At 43.7% G+C, this 20,866-nt stretch overlaps 1 protein-coding gene across 2 annotated transcripts in view; it reads left to right on the forward strand.

The window, feature by feature from the left end:
• BCO1 (beta-carotene oxygenase 1) overlaps nucleotides 1-20,866 on the forward strand; it is a 35,722-nt gene that overhangs the window by 4,623 nt on the left and 10,233 nt on the right. Inside the window, exons 2-9 of one of the 2 annotated variants that reach the window (XM_083515024.1) lie at nucleotides 583-711; nucleotides 5,652-5,781; nucleotides 8,070-8,217; nucleotides 10,269-10,416; nucleotides 11,158-11,384; nucleotides 12,776-13,033; nucleotides 17,858-17,963; nucleotides 18,774-18,868. In XM_083515024.1, the coding sequence (XP_083371150.1) occupies nucleotides 583-711; nucleotides 5,652-5,781; nucleotides 8,070-8,217; nucleotides 10,269-10,416; nucleotides 11,158-11,384; nucleotides 12,776-13,033; nucleotides 17,858-17,963; nucleotides 18,774-18,868 (1,241 nt within the window). Of the gene's footprint in view, nucleotides 1-582; nucleotides 712-1,058; nucleotides 1,131-1,894; nucleotides 5,782-8,069; nucleotides 8,218-10,268; nucleotides 10,417-11,157; nucleotides 11,385-12,775; nucleotides 13,034-17,857; nucleotides 17,964-18,773; nucleotides 18,869-20,866 lie in introns of those variants that run through there. The other variant, XM_083515025.1, reaches the window with a different exon arrangement.

Genomic DNA, 20,866 nt, shown 5'->3' on the forward strand with positions numbered 1-20,866 from the left:
ATAAACAATGGCACTCACAACCAAAACATCAGAAATAGAAGAGATTATAGGCCTACCCTCTAAAAATCCGTGTAATCCATGATAATTGCTCAGCCAAACTGCTTTATTCCCCAGACTGCAGCTGGATAAGAGAGGTTCAAGGGTTACGCCTCCCTTTTGGTGATCTTCCACTTCAGAATGTGTTGCCAGTAGCTAAATGGTTGGGGAGGGGTGTCTAAACATACTTACAGAAGTACTTGCAGTTTGTAGGTCCATCCTAACAGTTGGGAGAAACAGAAGTTTGAGTAGTATGGGGTTTTTGAAGGGTTTCTTTATTGGGATGGTGCCACCCTACTGACTTAATACACCTTTTTTGCCTAATGCATCCGACACCTGTGTCTGGCAGCATCCTTCCATTTCTAAGATCACCAAACAACCTCCATCCTGTCACCTTTGACATGTTGCAAAATTGATCTCAGCCTGCCATATTAATTTGGCAGGAGTGAGGGCTGGGCAATTGGGGGTCATTCAACAGAAATACTTCTGGGGTTCCATTGAGGCAGAAACAAATATCCTGCTGCAAAAAGTCCCTTTCTTTTCCAGGTGAGATCCCAAGCTGGATGGAGGGGATCCTTCTCCGTAACGGTCCAGGCATGCATACAATCGGGGAAAGTAAATACAATCACTGGTTCGACGGCATGGCTTTGTTGCACAGTTTTACAATTAAAAATGGTAAGCTTGTTTGTATTGCCTATCTATTAGTAGTAGTAGTAAAAACCTATCTGTCCACCCAGGCTTTCCCTGGGTTCCTGTTGCCTTTGGTAACTGTTGTTTACTAAAATCTATTTTTCTTATTAAATTTTGTGTGTGTTTTGATGTGAAGCTGTCTTGGTATTTTCTGGCATAAGTTTAAGGCATAGCTATCTTGGTATTTTCTGGGTTGGCGGGAGCAGTACAAAAATCCATTTTATAATTATTATAATAATAATAATTGTTGTTTCATTAGTATTATTATTTAATGGAAGGCACCCTATTGACTATCTCTGGTTTCATGTATCACCTTCTGTATCTATTCAAAGTCCGTTTTGGTATCTTCAACTAAAACGATGCCACAGATCTTATCGTCAGAGGCATCCTGAGATGCCATACAGGTAAAATTGAATAACTCATTGTCAAATGCCTACAAGGTTGTGCCCAGCCTTCTCTTTTCTGCAGGTTTAAAATATTCAGTTTTGCGAAATGTTGGGCTGACATAGAGAAGGGCTTTGTCCAATCTATAACTTACGGGTTCATGAACATGTGCCTTTAAAGAAGGAAGGCCAACTTCCATTCTGAAGAATGTCTCAGGTGTACAATGTGGGACTACAACTAGTGTACACCATAACTTATTTTTGGTTACACTGAATTCCTCTCTACTAGAGTTATCCCTAGTAGAGGGACACGGGTGGCGCTGTGGGTTAAACCACAGAGCCTAGGACTTGCCGATCAGAAGGTCGGCGGTTCAAATCCCTACGACGGGGTGAGCTCCCGTTGCTTGGTCCCTGCTCCTGCCAACCTAGCAGTTTGAAAGCATGTCAAAGTGCAAGTAGATAAATAGGTACCGCTCCAGTGGGAAGGTAAACGGCGTTTCCGTGTGCTGCTCTGGTTTGCCAGAAGCAGCTTAGTCATGCTGGCCGCATGACCCGGAAGCTGTACGCCGACTCCCTCGGCCAATAAAGTGAGATGAGCGCCGCAACCCCAGAGTCGGTCACGACTGGACCTAATGGTCAGGGGTCCCTTTACCTTTACTAGGGTTATCCCAGATTTCTGCACCATATCACAAAATACAAGTTCAGCAACAAAAACATTTAATGCCAGTTTTAACAAAACATAGCCTGCTGTATAATACAGTATCTTTGTCATCCCTAATAAATAGGCAGAGTGCCACTAAGTGATTTTGCAAAAACAGAGTTCAATCAGATGTTGGATAGAGCCCCCTTCTTCCCCGCCACCGACTAATAGACAAACTGAAGAGGAACATAGGAAACTGCCTTCTATTGAATCATACCATTGGTCCATCTACCTCAGTATTGTCTGCACTGACAGACAAGGGCTCTCCAGGATTCTAGGCAGGAGACAGACCTGGAGATGTTGGGGATTAAACCCGGGACATTGCATGCAAAGCTTATACGAGGCTTCCTCCACCTCGGCCCTCCAAATGTTTTTGGCCTACAACTCCCATGATCCCTAGCTAGCAGGACCAGTGGTCAGGGATGATGGGAATTGTAGTCTCAAAACATCTGGAGGGCCGAGGATGAGGACGCCTGGGCTTATACTCTGTCACTGAACCCTTCTACACACAAATGTGCAATGCAGCTGATTGGAGAGTGAGTGCTCAAAAGGCAGATTTTACCTCCAGTTACCACAGGATGGAGACACACCATAGGAGATGAGCAGCAAGGTGTCTTATGCCACAATAAATGCATTAGTCATTTGTGATGTCAGAGACATGCCATAATTAATGTGCTAAAGCTTTTGTGGGCAACAGGTCATGGCTCTCTCTGTCAAGCTCTGCATGGATGTTTCCCAGAGGCATTGGCTAGCCACTGTTGGACAGCGAATGCTAGTTTAGGGGAGAAGCTGAGATCTAATCCAAAGAAAAAGCTTCTCAACTTCAGATCCAGTGATGGCAATCTCCCTTTGTTGTTGTTTAGTCATTTAGTTGTGTCCAACTCTTCGTGACCCCATGGACCAGAGCACGCCAGGCACTCCCTTTCTTTAGTATACGTTATAAATATCTAGCACTGTTTGGGCTCATGACTTAGATCCTGTTTCCTTACACCCTGGTGCAGTTTAAAGGAGGAACTGCAACCCAGTGGAAGAACAGCTTGTTTGGGTGCAGAAGGTCCCAGATTCGATCCCTGGCATCTTCAGATATTTGCTCAGGTAGCAAGTGATGGGCAAGACCTCTTCCGGAGACCCTAGAGAGATGCTACCAGCCATCGCTTGGGGGTTGATAGGAGTTATAGTCCAAAACACCTGAAAGTCTCCAGGTTGGCAAAGTCTGGGCTATGGAGTTGCCTGCTAGGCTAGAGGACAAATAATCTGACCTGGAATAAGACAGCTTCTGAACTGTACATGTGATGGTGGGAAAGTACTTAGTGACTTTCACTTCTGCGTGATAAAGGGGAAGTATTCCGCATACGTTAAGAGGCACAGCATTTTCTCTGCTCTTGCCTTTTAGGTTAAAAGTCAGTGCATTAAACAGGGATGTGGAACCTTTGACCTTCCAGATGTTGTGGGACCCCTGTCCCATCAGCCCAGCCAGCATGGCCAAGGGGTGATGGGAGGGGCATGAATTTCCCAGTCTTGTACAGTTCTTCAGCTGTTTGGGACTATACTGCCCATCATCCCTGACCTTGGGCCATGCTGGCTTAGGCAATTTGGAATTGTAGTCCAAAACATCTGGAGGGCACCAGGTTGGAGAAGATGGTTAAAGTCATTTTCTCCGAGCTTCTGAACCCAGTTGCTGAGGTCTTAACTCTGCTCCATGATCAGGGACCAGGGAAGCAGGTCTGCACTGGTGATTTCTTTCCTTCCTGCTTCAAGCCATGAAGTAGAAGCCTCTTTATGGAGGCTGGGTGTAGCACCAGGGAATGCCAGGCTGCCCATAAAAAAATCTGTAAGATTCATCTTTATGGTGATGCACACAAGATCTGATGGGTTTCCCAAAGGTAAAAGGGCAACTTGCTACATTAGCCTAGTTTTCACTGACTTAAAGTCTGCCCTTCTGCAGTTTTTTTTTAGCTTCTGAAGCCAAGCACGAAAGTAGGCCACTTGTGAAACAGGTTTCACTCTTCAGCCTATTCATTATATAGTAATGAATGACCCCAATACGGGGAGTAGCAGCAGCCAAAACAAAGTGACCTTGGCTTGGTCAGGAGCAAATAGTTCACATGATCCTTTTCTCTGCCTTCCCAATTACTTCTGGTCTGAACTTTGCCACAATTCTGAACATGTGAAAAGTAACCACTCTGCGCTTTCTGTTTAACACAGCACAAGCTTGAAGAGGTTGTGTGTTTCCAGGACAGCAGATGCTGTGTTTTGGGGATTTCACTGTTATCATATTCTTATTCTGGCATTTTCTTTAGTTTGTAAACGTGTTTCCACAATTTGCATTTTTACAACACAGCCAGTGAAGTAGAGAAGTTTGATTTTTCTAATCAGGGTCATTGGCAGGCCCAGCCGATCTGGAATTGTTAAGGGTTTTCTTCCTTGTTCTGAAACAAATGCCTTTGTGTGCTTTGATTATAAAAGCTTCTAACCTTTTCTAGACCCAGTACCTTCTTACACAACCTGGATAGCTCAGTCGGTTAGAGTAGACTGCTCCCCTTCCCCGGGGTGCGGTGTTGCAGGCAGGCCACACGTTCTCCCCATGTACAGTGGGGGACGTGGTGATGAGTCCTGGCTGCATCACGCCCCCCAGCCGACCAATCCGGCCGGCCAGGGGGCGTGGCTTGCATTATTTAAACAGCCGCACGGCCAGAGGGTTCTCCCTTCTTACCTCCTCTTTCGTCGGATCTCTGCCGCTGCTCCTGTTCTGCTTGCCTTAGCTTCCCGCTTCACTGTGTAAACAAGCAGTAGTTTTCTTTGCTTTTGCCTCTTTTGGGTGCTGAAGCAGCCGGTTGCCTTCACTTGCAACTTGCGGTTAGGCATTGGTAAAACCTGGTTTACCTGTTCCTCTTCTTTAAGAGTATTCCGTTAAAGGGATCGGGGGGGATGGATCTTGTCTGAAGCCTGGGTATGGGCTAGGGCCATGCCACGACCCCATCAGGGACCCTGGGGGAGCTCTCAGTTGATGTACATCAACAGGGCTCCCCCTACTAGTGGTTGACCCTTACTAGACTACCTGCATGGCAGGCCGGAGTCAGATATAGTCGGTTCAATGCCAATGCCTAAGCCAATACCACTCATATTCTGTAACCAATAAAGTTGTGGCCTTAATTATCCCATTTACCTGAAATACTGGTGGCCGTGTGTTTTATTATTCAACAAATGGAGGGGGGCTCGGGGCCTTGACATGCAATGGTGCTGATGCTAAGGTTGCAGGCTCAATCTCCATATGGGACATTTGCATATTCCTGTAATTGCAGGAGGTCGGACTAGATGATTCTCAGGGTCCCTTCCATCTCTACAATTCTATGATTCTAACCCTTGTCCTGCATCATGAGATTTGTATTTTTCATGGCAAATATTTGGGATAGCCTATGTGATGCCTTCCAGATGTTGTTGGACTGCAATTCCTATTGGCCCCACTGGCTGGGCCTGATGGGAGTTGGAGTCCAACAACATCTGACTCACCTTTAAATGTGAAGTTCATTGAATCTCTCCCCTACCTCTAGCTCAAGGGCTGTTTGCAGGCTTCCCATAGGCCCCTGGTTGGCCACTGTGAGGACAGGATGCTGAATTAGACAGCCCTTTGGCCTGACCCAACAGGGTTCTTCTCCTGTCCTTAATATGTGGTCCCAAAATCATGCTTAGAACTATGTCTGCTGAGGTCAAACTAAGGTGTGCCTTTTATACAAAAGTATCAAATTCAGTTTGCATAATGAGTGGGAAATTGGAACCATATTAATCAATCCATGTGTGGTTTACATGTGCATATAAAGCTTTTTCTTTTCTTTTCTTATCAGGTGAAGTTTTCTATCGAAGTAAATACCTCCGCAGTGACACATACAATTGCAATATTGAGGCAAACAGAATCGTGGTGTCAGAATTTGGAACGATGGCTTATCCAGATCCATGTAAAAATATATTTGCCAAGTAAGCAAGTCTTTCTATACACAATGTGATGCTCTTCCCTGCTTCCCTTTGAGGCCTAGCTCCTCAGTGTCTCTTCTCTCAGGTCCTTCAGAAGGAACCAGGGTTGCCCTCTGCCCACCCTCTTGTCACCATCCCCATTACCTTGCATGAGTGGGAGGGCAACCATCTGCAGCACAGAGCTACTCAAAGAAACGCCCCACACAATATAGAACCCTGATTTTCTAGGCTCATAAGAAGCTGTCTTACCATTGGTTCCTCTAGTTCAGTATTATCTACCACAGCTCTTCAGGGCTTTAGGCAGAGAGTCTTTCCCAGGCCTACCTGGAGATGCTGGGGATGGATCCTGGGACCTTCTTCATTGCAAAGCAGATGCCCTGCCACTGAGCTACAGCAAGCTGCAGATGGTCAACTTCACAACTCATGGAGGTTGACACTAGCCTGGCTTGCACCTAATGCTAAACTATGGTTTATTAAACTATTGCTTAACATTATGTAAAAATGTTGTTTATTTATGATGTTTATCATTAACCATGGTAAATTACATGTGAACCAGGCCACTGTTGCAGCACAGCGTTGGCACACTCGTCTCTACTCTCCCTATTCTACTTATTTATGAATATAATGCCTCCTTACAAAGTGCTGTTTTCACATATACACAGACTGCTCCTTCTGTTGACGGTGAACCACAATGGATCATTATGGGCTATTAACTGCTAGCTATAGGTTTAACGAAGGAAATTGTTGTCCAGACTCCTTAAAAATACCTACGTGAGAACAGGATTCCTCTCCCACCTTCATTGACTCAGAGGTCTCCACCTCCCTCTGCATACATAGGCAAATGCAGGAAATTGTTTAGTCACATTAACATAACCATGTCACTTGCAAACCCAACATTGGCATAAATCGGAGGGTATGTATGTATGGAATTTTGCCCAGGTCACAATGATTAAATTGTAATGCAAGCTCTGCATACCTGTCAGATACAAATACTATTTGCCATCAATCAGCTGAGTCTACACCTCCCCTCTCTACTATTCCACTTGTGCTGATCAGAGGGAAACAGTTCAACAGCAAGGAAAAGGGGGCCTAGGAGGAGAGGCAGATGGAGGAGAGGAAGTAGGCATGGGAAGTGGCTGTGAGTTAGAGGGGGAGGCCCTTTGGGCCACATAGAACCCTTGAGCCAGAAGTTCCTGACCCCTCCCCTATCTTTGATTACAATTACATGTGACATATAAAGTAGAGTGGGGAATGTATGGCCCCTCAGATGATTTTGGAATACAACTCCCATCGGCTCTAGCCATCATGGCAATGGCCAAGGATGGGAGTTGTAGTTCAAAGCACCTGGAAAGCCAGAGGCTCCTCATTCTTGATACCAAGGGTCACTACTTAAGCTGGGAAATGTGTGTTTGTTTCAGCATTACAAAGATACCTGGGTGCTTTCCAACATGCATTTTGCTTATGTTAGTAGAGGAATGTGACATCCTAGCTACCCAACACTCCATTATTCAGAATTTTTAAAATTTAGTAAATACTAGCAACATGGCAGACAGGACACACAAGAGTATCTACTGAATGCCGTTCTTAGCTCAACACACCTGGTGCCATCTTTGTCAGTTTTTAGGTGCCAAGCTAAGTCCTCTGTTTACCCAGGCCTTTGGTGAACTGATGTTGCCTCCTATGGTGGTGCTCCTTGGTCCTTCGATTAGCATCTTATGTATATTACATTGTCAGTGTTTCTCATTTTTTCTGGCCTTATTTTGCTTCTGTGTGTTGTATTTTTACTTTATCAAGTCTATTTGACACTTTTTAGTGTCAAAATTGTCCGATAAATAAAATATATGACACTTAATCCACCAACAGGCCAAATTCACAAACATACCATCCCTTGAGTATTGTACAAGTGGTGCCTTGCATGTGTGAATGACCTATCACAGGTGTCTTCCCCCAACCTGGTGTCTTCAAGATGATTTGGACAAACAACTGCACCATCCCTGACCATTGGCCTTGGTGACTTGGGCTGATGGGAATCATAGTCCAAAACATCTGAGCAGCACCAGGCCGGAGCCATAGGTAGAATTTAGTTGCTGCCTGAAGTACCATCCTATTGAATGTGGTGTATTTACAAGTTCAGCTGCAGATTAACACACATTGTCTAACCAAATAATGTGCATGCATATGTACCAAAGCAGTTTTTCACATTTTCTTGGCACTTAAAGAAGTATCCTGGTGAAGCTGATAGGAAAGATTATCACTGTGATGCAATTTCCCCTTCCTCCCCTTGACCACAGGGCATTCTGTTATTTATCCCACACAATACCTGAGTTCACAGACAACTGTCTCATCAACATAATGAGAAATGGTGACGATTACTACGCTACAAGTGAGGTTAATTTCATTAGGAAAATCAATCCTCGGACTCTGGAGACCTTGGAGAAGGTAAGCATTGGTGTCTTATGAGTAGACCCCATAAGGCAAAAGGCTAGAAAATGAGAGCAATAGTGGAGTTGGTAAAAATACACCTCAAATGATAAACCACTTTGCTGCAAGGAGATGATTTGACAGATACAGAGGGTATAGTTGTAAACCTAATTCCAAAGGAACTTGTGTAGGAGACCCCACTGTGCTGGGCCACATCTGCACTATTGTACCACAATCATGGCCTGCCCCCCAAAATCCTGGGAACTGTAGTTTGTTAAGGCTACTGATAGTTGTTAGGAGAACCCTATTACCTTCACAAAGCTATAGTTTTCAGAATTCCCTAGGAAGAGGGATCAATTGTTAAACCAATCTGAGAACAGGCAAAAGAAAGGAAGCGGGTGTCTCTCAACACAAGCTCCTTCCAGAACCAAGCTCCCAAGTCCTTTCACACAAAAATCCACTTCAGGCTTTATTCCAAACATGCCTTTTCATCAGCCTAAATTAGGAGGGGAAAATACTTTTTAGCTGTTGCTGTTGTTAGACAAATTGAGAGTTTGAAACCCTTGCAAATCACCCAGACATCTACCTTCTGCCCATCCCTGCTTCCAGTGTACCATTCAGTGCAATCTTATACATGTTTGCTGAGAAGTAAGGCCAACCACAGTTTCAGTGGGACTTAATTCCCAGGACTGGATCCTTTCTCAACATTTCTTTATTCATGTCTCATTATAGCACTCTGAAGACAACTAAACCTGGGAGGTGGGGATGCCACCTCCTGGCCAGACCCCTGATCTCTACATAGGGATTTTCTCTTCTACACAGAGCCAAGCATCTCCAAACTGTGTGTCCATATGCTCTGTGTACAAGAGCTGTTCAATGCATCGATGTCGGGACTGGAGCTAGCAAACATGATTCAGCTCTGCCACTGAGTCCCGGCATTGATTATCATCATACTTAATTGTCCTCATAAATCTTACAACCTTGGCTAATGCAGATGAATCTGTCAGGTGTAATTAGGTTTAGTGGATCCTATCACTGTGGGGTGCAGTTGTCTTTTTGCATGAATTATACTTTGGATTAGATAAAGTGAGCCTTCCATATCATCTTATAATTCAGTCATGCAGCCATCAGTGGTCACCGTCAGATGGCTTGTTTATGGAGCATCCATCTTGATTCATTTGTGGGCATGTTTTATGATGCCCCACCTGGCAATTGTTGCCCCACACTTTCCAGTTTTCTATCCCTTTCATTACTGCAAAAAGTTCATCTTTACAATAGTGAGTTTGTTGCCAGTTTGTGACTGAACCTCATGCACCAAAATAGTGACGGTCTGGACGGAACCCTTGCGGCCCACTGCCATTTTAATCTGTTAAAGTCCCTTTGATTCTAGTACTCTTAAACTTGCAGGATCTGAATGAAGTATAATTCTGAACCAATGCTTTAGTCTGGGGTGGGCAACCTTATCTCTTCTGCATTCCCTTGGGGGCCAAATGTCTAGTGCTATAGCTAGCATTGGATGAGGCCAGAGCCCAAATTGATGGGCCATTCCTTCTCTCTCCCCACCAGTCCCACCTTTCCCCCCATCCTTTCCTCTTGCGTGAAATTAAGCTAAAGGCCACAGGTTAAATACCATTGTTTTAGTCTTTGCTCTTCCTGGTGAATTGCCCAACAGAATCCTTGACAAGGGTAGCCGTAGGTTCAGTGGAGGCTGGTGCTCATTAGGATTGGTAGGACAGAAAGCAAGGAGACAAACAGTAGGTGGAGCCAAAGCCAATGTTAGCAGAGCTAATATATTCCTCCTGAGTTCTACAAGGGCAACGCTGAGGCTAAGGAAGAGGAAGGCAGCAGCCAGTGCCACCCTCTGAACTGTTAGTTAAGTAGGAAGGGAGGCAGGTGGGAGTTGCATGCGGGTAGACGTGAGTCTCTTGGGGCACTGTTCTGTTTGCCCTAATGGACCAGCCTCCCCTGAACAGATTCCTTAGCAAAGGTGCCAGCACTTTCTGGGATGTGAATTATGATCATTAACACATCCCATCATCCTTCTGTCTTCTTTGGCTGTCCTGCGGTAGGTTGACTACACCAAGTACGTGGCCATCAATCTGTCAACATCCCATCCCCATTATGACAGTGCTGGAAATGTTCTCAATATGGGTACCTCCATTGTGGATAAGGGGAAGACAAAATATGTTATCTTTAAGATCCCTTCTTCAGCACCAGGTAAGAGGCACAAGGAGCTGGCATCTCTGAGCTCCTTATTAATATGAAATAAAGCAGGATCAGGTGGATTTGTACAACACGTTGTGCTTGGATAACACCTGGGGCACTTCCTTTCCTAACAGAAATAGCATCTTGCCGGGGGGGGGGGCATTTTAACCAGGATCATAGCAAGGGAACAACCATGTTGTATGGGTAGGTGGTCTATGAATAAAAAAAAAGACCACGTGTAGATGAGCAAGGTGTGTGGGGGGGTGTGTGTAGGGAATGAAGGATGAATTTGAATCTGCATTTTAATGGGAAACTACCTAATGTGCACTTCTCAAACCAAGCCATCCTTAAGAATTCACACTTTATTGAATTTTGCAGTGCAGTTCTGCAGCTGTTATGTGTACAAAAATGCATGTGCTCGATCAAGTGTGCATAAAAATGCATACTATTGTGAAAATAGCATACAAAATTGAACTTAAGACTGGGGGGAAATAAGAAACTGAGAGAAACCAAAATTGATGGATTTGTTCCTTCCCTACTAAAGGGTTGTTTTCCTGGCCCCCTCCCCTCCTAAATTCATGCTTGAAAGAAAACTTCTGTAGCTGATAGAAAGCATTATTCAAGTCTCATTATGGCAGGGGGTACAGTTGTAAGGGAAGAACTGGTGTGGCAGTTCTCTGGTTTGCAGAAGAGCTCACAGGCTCCAAAATGTTGACAACCCTCAGTGTATGTGTTCTTTTATTATTTATTTAGCAAGCGAAAAGAGGAAAAAGAAGTCTTGCCTGAAACACCTGGAAGTCATGTGTTCCATCCCCTCTCGCTCCCTGCTCCACCCAAGCTATTACCACAGCTTCGGCCTTTCGGAAAATTACATCCTCTTTATAGAGCAGCCCTTCAAACTGGATATACTCAAGATGGCAACAGCCTACATCAGAGGGGTGAACTGGGCCTCTTGCCTCGTGTTCCATAAGGATGACAAGGTATATATATATATACCTTTCCCTCACCCCCTCCTTTCTTGCTGAATAGAGCAGTAGTGAATTTTCTGTAACTGCCTATTAGTTTTATACAGCTCCCTTACTCCATCCAACATATTATTTGTTATTAGCATGGACATTTCTTTTGGAATGCCGCACCTCACATTAAATTGCAGGTGCCAAAGCCCATATTTTCCTGAGAACATGGCTAAGCAACAATTTGCAGGCTGTTTGCTTATGTGAGTTTTCTTGATGGGATGACTCGGAAATCAATAAACCCCTGGAAGTACATTTGCGCAGTCTTGGCTGTCACCTCTGCAGTTTTAAGGTGGTCACATCTGCATGTTGTTTAACTAACATTTGGAAGTTTATTTCCTTGCATAGGATTCCATTATTTTATTTTAAAAATTATATATCCAGAGCCGGTAACAACATAAAAAGCCCAACACTGACTAAAACAGCCTTTCCTCATCTGATGTTCTTCAGATGTTTTAGACCACAATTTAGGATGGAGAAGAGATTTGATTCTGTTTGCATTTTAATGGGAAGCCAGCTAATTTGCACTCTGCAAACCAATATATGAACTGAAACACAATTAACCTTCAAAATGCACATATCTATGAATTTTGCAATGCGGTTCTCCAACCCAGTAATGTTTTTTTTAAAAAAATGCATATATTTGCAGGAAAGTGTGCAATTTAAAATGCACATTTTCATGAAAATAGCAAAAAAGGCATTATATATGTTCAGAACTGCATTCAAAAATGTGTATATTACCAGAAAAAGCAGATATGCTGATGAGTTTTCATGAGGATTAAAATAAAAATTACAAGCTGCTGAGGACATGCAGAGAAGTGAATTTAAGACTGGAACAATGAGAAGTTGAGTTAAGCTGAAATGGACACTTTCATCCATCCCTAACTGTAGTTCCAATCAGCCCCAGTCAAGACTTGATGTCATTGATGTCAGCTTGTATTCCACTCCTCCCGTTAATCTGGCATTATTCTTCATGGGTTAAAACTCTGACTTAGCCATTGAGCTCATTGGATGACCTTGGGCCTGTCACAGTCTGTCAGCCTAGCCTACCCTACAACATGAGGACAGTGCAGGGAGGGGACAACAATATACGCATCTTCAGCTTCTTGGAGGAAAGATGGAATATAAATGTAATAAATAAATAAAAAACTATTGAGATTTATATGCTGCCTTTCAAACAGCAGAACCAGGTTGGGTTAGAACAGCAGACAACATAAAATAAAATACAATCCATATACAGTTTTTAAAGCAAAGTATCTAAAATGAAAATACAGAATTATTCAGTTTGATTGAGTAATGTAATTTCCATCTTTATGACAGCAACATTCTTAACCAGAAGTTGTGTTGCCATTTTGTAGACCTGGATCCACCTTATTGACAAAAGGACCAAGAAACCTGTGTCTGCCAAGTTTTACACGGATGCCATGGTCCTCTTTCACCACGTGAATGCTTACGAGGAGGAGGACCATGTGGTTTTCGACATCATCTCCTATAAAGACAATAGCTTGTACCAGATGTTTTATTTAAAAAACCTGGACGGTAACTTTGAAAACAACACCAAACTCAATTCTATACCAACCTGCAAGCGATTTGTGATTCCTCTACAATATGACAAGGTACGTAATTCTAAACTGTATCTTTTGGTTCTGATTCACATAGCAATGGTGTACACATCATCTACATGCAAAATCAAAGTTGTTTTGGAGTTCTTGCACAACAAATTCACATTTTACAATAAGCAAAGTGACGGGAAAATGCATCTTTGCTTGACACATCATCTAACCTCTCTGCAAAGAAATCAGGATGAATGCTCAATAAACAGATTATCTGGAGGCAACCTTAGATAACAGTACTCTTATAGAATGTCATGTTTCCAGAGGAACAGTCTTATATAAAAGTTTCTGGTGCTCCCTGCAATGTCTTCTGCTGCTTACATGGAAACTCGCTATAAGCTGAATTAATGGTAGCACACACCAAAAAAAATTCTGATGAGGCCTGGGGCACTGCAGAGAGTAGTGACAAACTTCTCCAGCCAGGCCACACCTCTGAATCAGCTATCTAGGAGCTGGGCTCTGCGCCATAGCTATTTCTCTTAAAGGGGCAGCATTCCTGATATAGCTGATAATGCTTACATTACGCTTCCTCCCCAAATCATTGGTAGTTAAGACCTGGTAGAGCCAGGCCAACAATTAGTCAGAGTGAGGTGACTATTTCAGGCAGCATATGCTGGGAGGCAGTTGGTGGTCCTCAGTTATTCCTCCCTGACCATACCCTTCTGTTGGAGAAGAGAGCTGTGTGTCATAAAGCTTGCCCTCCACCCCGCTTATCTCCCTCCAGGGCCAAGCAGTGCCCGGTTACTAGTACTGAAATAGGATTCGCTGCTATATGTGGAATGGGTACATGTGTGAACCATGCTGTCCTTTGCCTCAGGCAACAAAATTTATTGGGCCGGCCTTGAGATCTGGGCTCTGTGGGTGAATCATTGAGACGGTATGCATTTCCTTCCACAATCTCCAGCTGACCTGGCTTGTTTTCTGGGTCAGCCAAAAGAAAACATTGTCAGAAGCACGTTGCCTTCTGAATGACCTGGGCACAACCCAGGTAAGCCAAATAATGAAATTAATTCATTGCATTATTTACTTATACTGCGCAACATGTTTGTATAATTCTGGCAGCCAATGTTTTGGCTGATCTATGCGGAAATCACACATATATCCACACACCCATCCGCCCAGCTTGGGAGAATATCTTTTCCCCATGCAGTCTCTCTTGCCTGGCTTTCTCTCCCACAGAATCCTAACTCCACTCTTTTCCACTCTCTCCTGCCCCAGGTCCCACTTCCCAGGTCTCAACACCATAAGCACCAAACTAGGAACATATTATCCATGACATTCATAACTGCATGAACCGTTTTTAAAAAGTGAACTGCAGGTGCAGGGAGGGGCGGATCAAGAAGGGAAGAGAGCGCCCCACCATCACTGGAACCGGGTCCATTGGGGTTAATGGGACATTGACCTTCTTACTTGTGCACAGTCCAGTGGGCAGCACTTCCTAGCAGCTTACTCTGAGGTGCCCCTTGTAGAATTCAGCAGAGAGGAGGAGAGTTGGCTCCGCCTTTCATTGGCTCTGGCTCCATCTACTGCTGGCTTCCTTCTCTGTTGATCTACCTGTCCCAGTGGGCAACAGTCATCACTGAACATCATTGCAGGTTCAGAAGCTGACCAGAATGGTAGTTCAACCTTACGCCAACATTAGCAGTGGGACAATGTCCGCCACAGTGCTTAAGGGCACTAGCCTAGTTGAGAAGGTGCAAAATGTGACCCACATAGCTCCATCCTCCAATGGAGGCAGATGACTAGAAGGAGGGGCCTCTGGAAGGATAGATGGAGTCTGCTGCCACTTTCCTCCGCCACTCAGCATCCACCACCTGAGGCAACCGCTTTGCCCTGTTTAACAGAGCTGGTCCATTGTGCCACATTTTCTTTCAAGGTCACATCCATACCATACATTTAAAGCACATTATTCCTCCCCCCAATCCTGACAACTGTAGTTTGTTAAAAATGCTGGAAATTGTAGCTACATGAGGCGTAGACTACAGTTCTCAGGTTTCTTTGGGGCAAGCCATGTGCTTTCAATGTTATAGTATGGATGTGTCCCTTCTCTACTTTGCTTGAGAATTACATTTTCTGAGAGGTCACCCGGCTGCATTGCACACCGCAACTAAATACACCAGAAAACAGATTTATTTTTAAAACCATGAGTTTAAGTGAATGCAATGTGAGGTATGTTCATGAAAAAACTGTCCACTATTTCTAAATTGTTTATTAGATCCCATTTGTATAAGAATGAGGAGAGGGAATAAGATCACATTTTGGTTAATTCTAAGGTAACTTGAAATGTATTTCTTCATGTTTCTGAAGAGTGGGGAGTGGGACACTGGCATGGGAGTGGTTTGTGTGTCATACATAACAAATGCACATGTGTCTGTTTAGCTGCATGTATATGCGCTGGGGAACCTCAGTGGGCTGTGGCAACCAAGGGCAGCTGCAACATCTATTACATGTGCCTGTGCATCTGAATAGCAAAGTAAATACCGATGGTGTAATACTACATAGCGTTTATTATAGTACTTGAGGGAGTGCAAAACACTTCACCAAAATTTATCAGCATTTATTATCGCCAGGATCAAATTGAATGTTGCGTGGTGGTTGCAAGACCGGAATGCCCTGCAATTTTCTGTTTCTTTGTTTCTTAAAAAGTATCTGGAGGCAGGGGTTAATTGGATTGAGGTGGGAGTAGAGAAGTCTAACCCTTTGCCTCTGAGCTGGTTTCCTGTATTAAATCCCCTCCCACTGAAGCTGTACACAAACGTGCACGTTTTCCTCTATGCAGCTAGTACCAATTTCATCAGAACATAGGAAGCTGTCCTATTCAGTATAAATCAGGCCATTGAACCATCTAGCTCAGTTCTGTCTACATTGGCTGACAGTATCTCTCCAGGATTTCAGATGGGAGACATTCTCAGCCTACCAGGAGATGTCAAGGATTGAACCTGGGACCTTCTGCATACAAAGCTGACACCTTACTCCTGAGCTACAGCACTTCCTCTTTTAAGCAAGAGGAGGAGTCAGATTAGGGCCGAAGTCGGAAAACAAAGATTTAGACCAGGAGTGGCAAACCTGTAGTCCTCAGGCCACACCCAGGCCCCTGCAAGTTGTTTTGTGGAGCTCCCAAGACCCAACTGCAGAGCTCCAAAATACTATGTAATGTAGCTTTCAAAACACCCCTGTAAGGTCAACCAGCATTATTATCAAATTGTAGGTGGAGGGATATAAGAGATGATGGTGCAGTTTGGTAATTTTAGACTCAGGGTTTAATGGCCTTATTGCTACCCCACTTTAGATGTTGATACAGCATCTGCCTTGCACACAGAAAGTTCCAGGCCAATCCCAAGAATCTTCAGGCAGTGTTGGGAATGTCTCCTTTCTGAGGCGCTGCCAGTTTAGATGTCTAGATGGGCCTGACATCATATAAGACAGCTTTCTATGTTTCTATTCTGCTTTCTTTAAAATGTATGAAGCCACCCAAGCTGGGCTTTGAGACCCTCGTGCTCTTTCTACTGAGTGGAGCCCTGGATTTCTCCCCACCCCCCACCCCAATGGCACCACTTGAGGTCACTGAGTGAGTTCACAGCTGCAGTGAGGTTTGCCCTGGGGACTTCCCAGTTCACAGTCTTAACTGCCAGCTCTCAAGTGACATAAACATGATTTCCAACAGGGAAGTGCTACCTGTGTCAAGAATCCCATCACACTTGAAGCAGTCCTGAAACTGCCTTGACTTTATTACATTGTTGTTTTGTAGGGATAACTCATTCTGCCCATCAACCTGTCTGACAAGTTTTGGCCTGCCGCACTGTGGAATGGCTGAGACAGTGTTCCTTGCTACGCCTTTGAAACAGGGCTATACTAATGCTATGAAAACACAGCTCTGTACTAATAACTGAGATTGCATCAGTTGTTGCCCTCGATATTTTTCTTTCTTCCTGATCTGTAAAGAATGAAAGGCATGGGCCAGGGGGGTTGGCCAAAGTGAACTGTTATTAGTATTTTCCCTTTAAAATCTGCATAGCAAATCTCAATGCCTTCAAATCTTTTATACTATGGCAAGTGGATCCTGCAGCACACAGTCTTGATGTATTATCATCTCTCAGTAAGTATGCTCCTGTTCAGCGTGCTGTCTAGCCAGCCAGGGCCCACCCTCCAGCAAGCCATTCCATCTCCATCCCAGACCCAATTTCATCATCATTACTATTATTATTATTATTATTATTATTATTATTAGTTAGTCACTTATCTTGCTTAGGACAACCCAAAGCAACTTACAACCAACCAGACAATAAACCCCACATAGGTACATTAAAACCAAAAAGGAAAGAGAAATACATTAAAAACATCCCACCCACTTAAATAGTTAAAGGCCAAAGGTCTGGTTATAGAGGAAAGGTTTTGCCTGGCACCTAAAGATATATAATAATGGTGCCAGACAAGCCTCCCTGGGGAGAGCATTCCACAAATGGGGAGCCGCTGCAGAAAAGGCCCTTTCTTGTGTTGCCACTCTCTTGGGGAGGGGGCACATGAAGAAGGGGTTCGGATGATGAGTGTAGGGTTCAGGTCAGTTTATATTCTCTTTTTCAGGTGACACTCAGCATTCCATAGTTACTGTGCATGCTCAGTCCTCATTGGGTTTACTAAAAAATAACCCATCTCTGTGTTTGAAATTGGCCTCGTTGCAGTCAAGTAGCTTCTCAATCCCAATTCATAATTTTGTGAGCTGTTTTATACTATGAAATACATCCTAGTGCAAATTTTACAAGCTTCCTTGGTCCCTATGTATTCATTTGGCACTGGAAATGCACCCTTTGCACTATGTCTTTCTTTCAGGAGGCAGAAATAGGCTCGAATTTGGTCCAGCTCCCATCCACCACTGCAACTGCAGTGAAGGAAAAAGATGGCAGCATCTACTGTCAGCCTGAATTACTATATGAAGGTGAGAGGCCATTGTGTAGGCAGTGGGGAGGGAGACACATTGGATCTTCTAAGTCTCATAATTTCTATTAAGGGATGTATAAAATATGACTATGGGACGCGGGTGGCGCTGTGGGTAAAACCTCAGCGCCTAGGACTTGCCGATCGTCAGGTCGGCGGTTCGAATCCCCGCGGCAGGGTGCGCTCCCGTCGTTCGGTCCCAACGCCTGCCAACCTAGCAGTTTGAAAGCACATCAAAGTGCAAGTAGATAAATAGGGACCGCTTACTAGCGGGAAGGTAAACGCCATTTCTGTGTGCTGCGCTGGCTCGCCAGATGCAGCTTGTCACGCTGGCCACGTGACCTGGAAGTGTCTTCGGACAGCGCTGGCTCCCGGCCTCTTAAGCGAGATGGGCGTGCAACCCCAGAGTCGGACACGACTGGCCCGTACAGGCAGGGGTACCTTTACCTTTAAAATATGACTGTGCTTGAAAATATTCCACCACCTTCCTTGTGAAATGCCCATTGAAATGATTAGCGACCTTAGCTAGCTAACATGGTGCCCTTCCATTAGTTCCAGCCAGCATGGCCAAATTCCTGTTGGGAGTCAAACAACATTTTGAGGGTGCCATGTTGATACCCCTGCTCTAGGAACTTGACTCCAGATATGATCACAGTTGCAGACATGACCAGCTCCCAGAGGGATTACACAGGAAGACAGTCTTACTATATTCAGTACTATAGTCTCTTTAAATATATTTACCCCTATATCAGCAGTGATTCTGTTTTCCTCTTGTTGTTTATGAGTACAAATTGTTCTACTTCCCTTGCAGGAATAGAGCTGCCTCGCATCAATTATGACTACAATGGCAAAAAGTACAGATATATCTATGCCACAGAGGTTAAATGGAGTCCAGTTCCCACACAGGTATGCTGTCTAAAAGCACACTTCCTCTTATAACATGTCATTCTGCAATGCCAATAAACATTATACTAACTTTATTACAGTGGTACCTCGGGTTAAGTACTTAATTCGTTCCGGAGGTCCGTTCTTAACCTGAAACTGTTCTTAACCTGAAGCACCACTTTCGCTAATGGGGTCTCCTGCTGCCGCTGCGCCGCTGGAGCCCGATTTCTGTTCTTATCCTGAAGCAAAGTTCTTAACCTGAAGCACTATTTCTGGGTTAGTGGAGTATGTAACCTGAAGCGTGTGTAACCTGAAGCGTATGTAACCTGAGGTACCACTGTATTTAAACAAAATCTGTTTAAAGCCAAGGCTACCTTTCCTCTGACCAACAACTTCGCAAGATACTCCAATTGCCATTTGCAGGCCAGGGAGCTAAGTACAAGCAGAGTAGTGTTTGAAATAAGCTGCCTAAGGAGGAGGTGGCATCTCCTTCCTTTCAGGTTCTCCACAGAAGTGCTTTAGATTCAAGGTGGGTAACCTGTGGCCCTTCAGATTTTGGAGTCCAGCTCCCATCAGCCCCAGAAAGCATGGCCATTGGTCAGGGATGATGAGAGCTGTAGTCCAACAACATCTGGAAGGCCACAGGTCCCCCACCCTTGCTTTAGATGCTTCACTGAATCACGTCCGTTTCTATTGTCCATGGCCTATTTTCTTTCTCTTATAATTGGTGATGCCACCTAACACAATTATATGCATAGATCACAGCTTTAGCAACAACCAAAGGGCCCTGAATTAAATTTGCTTGACATGCATGTTTTGTTAACCCTTAATTAAGGCTGTTGCTGCTTCCTGAGTTAAGGTCAAGGAGGACAATAGGGAGAAAATAGAGCTGAGAATAGACTTCCTTTTTCAGCAGCAAATCTGACCCAGAGTTCAAAAGTTTTCCAAGTTATTTTGGCAACTTTGGAAAGTTGCATGAAATGTGACTTTCATTCCATAATTATTGATCAAGCCAGAGATACAGAGGTGAAGTGAATTACATGAAGTAATATCCATATGTCAGGACCATATCCTGTATTCTAGACTCCATCTTAGCGTTGCCATATTTCAAAAAGTACAAACCAGGACACCCCCAAAATTGCTGAGCTTTTTTAGACAAACCCCAAAGTTGTTGAGCATTTAAAAAAAAAATGCAATTTTTCAATTGACTTGCCTAAGATCCAGGACAAAGTGCTGCCTTTTGGAAATTCCTCCCAAACATCAATTCTGCTTTTGAAATCCCAGTAATGTCCGGGGAAATCCAGATATATGGCAGCCGTACTCTGTCTACATACAATATCTAGGGATAGGCAAATCTGTCAATTTCCATTTCTCTCTGTTTCCCATTTTTCCAATCTTAAATTCAGTTCCCCACATTTCCAACTCAATTTTCAATTGTGAGTGTGTGTATTTTTAAAGTCCTCATGAAAATTCATCAGCATTTTAGTTCTGATTCCGTCTAATTGACACGTTATATGCAATTTTGCCTTAATAAAAATAATACACACATTTTGGGAAAGGAGTTTCCTCAAATATAATGCATTTTTGTATGTAATATATGCAATTTCATGCACATATTACTCCAGTATGTGCATTTTTTGTACACATTACTTGGCTTGAGAACTGCACTGCAAAATTCAGAAAAGTGCAAACTTTGAGGGATGCTTATGTTTCAGTTTGTGCATTGCTTCAGGAAGTGCAAATTAGGTAGGTTCACTTTTGAATGTGAATCTGAATCAATCTCAATATTTCTACACATAAAATAATAATAATGGGGATGTTGGACAGAAAAGTTAAATGAGTATGCTGTTTGATTATTTCTTACAATCGTAATTTTAATCTCACCTTTCAGGATAGAAATCTTTCCAAGGTGACTCACAATGAAATATTAAAACAATAATAAATATATTTAAAGAAACTATATGTGAGGGTTTGATTAGCTGCTTGTGCGTGAAAACGTGCTCCCTCAGAGTTTGTGCG

This window comes from Podarcis liolepis, assembly GCF_965112155.1.
Source record: "Podarcis liolepis genome assembly, chromosome: 7".
Lineage (NCBI taxonomy): Eukaryota > Metazoa > Chordata > Lepidosauria > Squamata > Lacertidae > Podarcis > Podarcis liolepis.